Here is a 4,879-nt window from a genome sequence, read left to right on the forward strand (position 1 = left end):
GAGATGGATTTTTTTTGGCAAAGAAAGTGGGATGGACATTTGTGTAGGAATCGGGAAGTTCTGGGACTTTCCTCACATTGCTATTCTTGATAAGAACTGGTTCTCGAACTTCTCCTTGATCATCTGGTGTTGTATGTTGGAAGATCGAGATGCTGGTTCCATGAAATGATGAGGTCGCAGTGGTAGATGATAGGTTGTGGTCTATGTTGTCCATAGCACTCGTACAGAATAGGCCTTTCCTCAGCTTGAGAGGGCAAACCACACCTTCCTCAACATATCTACTTATAAGTGCTTCTCCCAGCTGGGCTGATATTGCAAGCACTCGATCATATGGGATACTAAGACCATGGTCGTGAAACATTTCCACAAGATCTCTCTTTCTGGTCTTAGCATGAACAGACATTCCATGTACACTGGAAGTGGAGTCTTTCTTTCTCTAGAATGCCGTTGTGTGGCAGCACCTTCTTTGTACTTGGCAAAGCAATTGTATTGAAGGAGTTGAGCCATTGCCAGGTCAGTTGTAGTCGCCCCAAACCTGAGCTGGGATTTTATGTCCGCCCCATGCTCGATCATACAGACGAATTGAAGCAAAGCTGAGGGCAAGGAATCATACACTTAATTCTCATGGAGACTGCTTCAAACTTACACTTATGTTCTACCATGTGTCTTCGCAGTATCTTTGCGGCTTTAGCAAGAACTATCCCATCAGTGTATGGGGAGGTTTCTGACAAGACTGGACCAGCGTCTCTTTCAAATGCTAGAAGCACGTCTCGCCCTTTCTTGTAGGCTACTAGTTCAGGTATCTCGGACAACAGCCTTTCTTTCAGTCTGGTCGAGTTGACATCAGACATGTCTGTCCCAAACTGCTGAAGTCTCTCCTTTTAGAGACTTACTAGTTCAGCAAGTGGGAATACTGCTGGCTCATCAGTGCTGTATCTTTTCTCCATGACGTAGGTCAGGAGTTCAGAGAACACCAAGGTGAAGATATGCTTTTCTTGGCAGGACTCAAGTGCTTCTTTGTTCTTTTGAGCAATATATGCCCTCTCTCTGTTATACAGAGCGGTTAGACAAGAACAATGGTATTTAAGTTCCAGGGCCACTACATCTCCGCCACTCAATATTGTTAGAAGTTTGCCATCATTGAGATCACAAGCACACTCGTTGAGCCTCTCATTCAGCTGCATGGTCATGGCTTGTCGCAGCTCTGACACTGGTTCCTTCTTGTCACATTGTAAGCACTGTTCCATTTCCATGCTAGTTCTTCGCATTTTTTATTGCAATTTATCAGGGTTGTTCTCAATTTCAGCAGCTCTCTTAGTTGCACGTTCAAGTTTGCTGTTGTTGAACATCTCGCTACAGTTTTTGTGATACTTTGCATTGTTTTGCCTCAGTGTATCCTCAATGCCATCTCCATCATCCAGACGAGATGGATCTAGCTTGATTGGCAATAGGTTGATTGCCTGAAATTTAGGTATGTTCACGGCTATCATGGAATAGCCATCAGAGCTACATGCATAACGTGTTGGAGGAGACTTAAGCTCTTCTTTCGTGTCTGTCTGACAGAGACAACACTTTTCCCAGTCAGTTTTGGCTCCACTACTCAATGAGTTGTTCGCAGACATCTTGCGTATACAGTTAAAGGCCGAGGGGCTATCTTTTACTGCCTAACTGTACAAAACATCTAAGCACATTGATGTATGGGATGCAACTAGGTTCAGGCACCTGGTGCCCTACACCTAGCCCGATCATTCATCCAAGCCATTTAGATTCCGTGCGATCTGTACGCCTTCCGGGTGACTCTCCCGTGCTGGCACATCCTGTCAATTCAGGCGCGGATATCTAAAAACTACACTACGACTACATACATTTTCTAGTTAAGATGCATATGGGGCTAATTAGATAGCATTTGGGAAACTAAAGTATACTACTGTTAAGTTAGTTCGGACTGCAACAATTAGTAATAGCTACTACTATAGTTAGTACATTACAAGCCAGCGTTGAGCCCCATTCTGAGTTTCACAGCAGTGATGTCACCAGTGTGCTCTGGTTGTGCTTTGACATCACTCTCATAAAAGCAATACAAACATATGTAGCATTTGATGGAATATATAACCATGGACCTTTAAGTTTTGACAACACAGCTTACAAAGACAGATTTTGGTTAAAAAAACAAATTTACATCCATTTAACAGCCGCCATCTTGAAAAAGGGTGGCCTTATTTGAAATCAAAACATACAAATAAGTTCAATCTGGTAAAATACATCCAGATAATTGTTCAGAATATTTAGAAATAATGCATATTGGAGTTCCACTTAGTAAAGAGCGCTGATAGGAGTTCGCCATGGCGGCCATCTTGAAAAGTGGCAGCCATCTTGGATTTTCAGCTGGAGATCGTACTTTTCTTGAAAAGTAGGTCCTGAACGTCATTTGTGCCAAATTTGGTGCTTGTATCATCAAGTGAAAGATTCTTATGAAAAATTGAGCCAATCTGCCCCACTATCTTCTGCATGATTCCTGGAGCAACTCCAGCCTCTAGTTTTCCTTGCTTCCTTTTCAGGGATCTTAGGATCGTGCTTAGTGTTCCTATGATTATGGGTACAGTTTCCACTGGTATATCCCATATCCTTGTTGTTTCTATTTTCAGGTCTTGATACTTATCAATTTTTTCCCTCTCTTTCTCTTCAACTTTGGGGTGCCATGGTATTGCGACATCAATGAGTGATACTTTCTTCTTTATTTTGTCAATCAACTTCACGTCTGGTCTAATTGCACGTAACACCCTATCTGTTCCGATACCATAGTCCCAGAGGGTCTTTGCCTGATCGTTTTGTATCACTCCCTCAGGTTGGTGCTCGTACCGCTTATCACTGCAAGATAGCTGATGTTTCTTGCACAGGCTCCAGTGGAGGGCTTTTGCCACTGAATCATGCCTCTTTTGGTACTGGTTCTCTGCAAGTGCTGGACATTCGCTTGCTATGTGGTTTATGGTTTTATTTTTCGTATTGCAATTCATACATATGGAGGAGATGTTATTTCCGCCTATCATTCTTTGAATATATCTGGTTCTTAGGACCTGATCTTGTGCTGCTGTTATCATTCCTTCAGTTTCTTTCTTGAGCTCTCCCCGCAGTAGCCATTGCCTGAAGTCATCGCTGGCTAGTTCTTTAGTATGGCTCATGCATTGTCCGTGCATTGGTTTGCTGTACCAGTCTTCTGTTGTTTGTCATTCTCCTGTCTCTTTATATTTCTGGGTCTTCGTCTACTTTTATCAGTCCTTCTTCCCATGTACTCTTAAGCCACTGGTTTTCAGATATTGCCCCAGTGCTCTATTCTCGATGTAGACGCAGTCTTCTATACTTATTAGTCCTCTCCCATTATTATTATTATTATTATTATTATTATTATTATTATTATTATTATTAGCTAAGCTAGAACCTTAGTTGGAAAAGCAGGATGCTGTTGGGCCAGGGTCTCCAACAGGGAAGAAATATCAGTGAAGAAAGGAAATATGGAAACAGATTTTAAAAATTCTTGATTTCGAACGTTATATCGGGATTGATAACACCCCTCCAAAATACGTTTTATTGGTAGAGCATATAATTTAAATCCGTTACATATAATATATGAATTTAATATCAGTTTCCAAAATACAATAGATTTTTAAAATATCTTGTATATAAACAACGACATTAAACATTTCCCCTTTCCGTGATGCGCTTAGATGTTGACCTCCATAATAGAAAAAAAAAATCAAAAAGATTCTCATATAATATCAAGCTCTTTGACTTCGTTGTCACAATTTATAAACTACTCCGAAGTGAGTACTGTATTCGTGTTCGATGATGAAAAATGATAATGGGATGATATAAATATAAATATATATATATATATATATATATATATATGTGTGTGTGTGTATATTTATATATATATGTATATATATATATATATATATATATATATATATATATATATATATATATATATATAGAGAGAGAGAGAGAGAGAGAGAGAGAGAGAGAGAGAGAGAGAGAGAGAGAGAGAGAGAGAGAGAGAGAGAGACGTTTGCTGTCGTTTCAATCGTTTACCCACTGTCAGAATGGAAAAGAAAACCTACAAACGTCAACAGTAAATAAATCCCAATTCCAACCACGGCTGAAACGAATAAATTCTCTCCCTTCCTTTTTACAGTTTCTCATTTACACTTGAGAGATCCAGAAAATAAATCGGTGGAAGAGTCGCCGCAACACCTTTCCAGTTGCACAGGAGAGGAGCCAAAGACTCTTCTCCCAATGTTCTTCCATGACGATAAGAAGTGTGCAACTACCACGATTCTAAAGATTCTTGCTTTCGAATGTTATATCGGGATTGATAACACCCTTCCAAAATATGTTTTATGGGTAGAGCGTATAGTTTTTATCCGTTATATATATTATATGCATTTACTATAAGTCCCAACATACAATAAATTTTAAAAATATTTTATGTATAAACAACGGCATTCAAAATTTCCCCTTTTTCATAATGCGCTCAAATGTTGACCCCTATAATGGAAAGAAAATTAAAAACGATTCTTATATAATATAAAGCTCTTTGACTTCACCTTCAGAATTTAAAAACCAATGTATGATTAAAATTTTTTCGAAGGGAGTACCATAAGTCGTGTTCGATGATGAAAGTGATAATGGTATGAGAGAGAGAGAGAGAGAGAGAGAGAGAGAGAGAGAGAGAGAGAGAGAGAGAGGGAGAGAGAGAGAATGGTATGTTGAGATTTATCTTTAACTTCTGCTAGAAATTATATTTTATCATCCTGAAAATTAAAAGAAAAAATCAAGTTATATTCCACACTGCTTTTGTGAAGATTTATTTAAGAGTCAG

The 4,879-nt window shown here is 39.2% G+C and overlaps 1 protein-coding gene across 1 annotated transcript; it reads right to left on the reverse strand.

The window, feature by feature from the left end:
* Positions 1–1,749: 1,749 nt before the first annotated feature.
* Positions 1,750–3,179, reverse strand: LOC137650763 (uncharacterized). The gene is made up of 2 exons (XM_068383919.1): positions 2,399–3,179; positions 1,750–1,817 (listed from the first exon to the last, which is right to left on the reverse strand). Exons 1-2 carry the CDS (start codon positions 3,177–3,179, stop codon positions 1,750–1,752), a joined length of 849 nt encoding a protein of 282 aa, XP_068240020.1.
* Between the last annotated feature and the right edge of the window lie 1,700 nt (positions 3,180–4,879).

Source organism: Palaemon carinicauda, chromosome 12, assembly GCF_036898095.1.
Source record: "Palaemon carinicauda isolate YSFRI2023 chromosome 12, ASM3689809v2, whole genome shotgun sequence".
Lineage (NCBI taxonomy): Eukaryota > Metazoa > Arthropoda > Malacostraca > Decapoda > Palaemonidae > Palaemon > Palaemon carinicauda.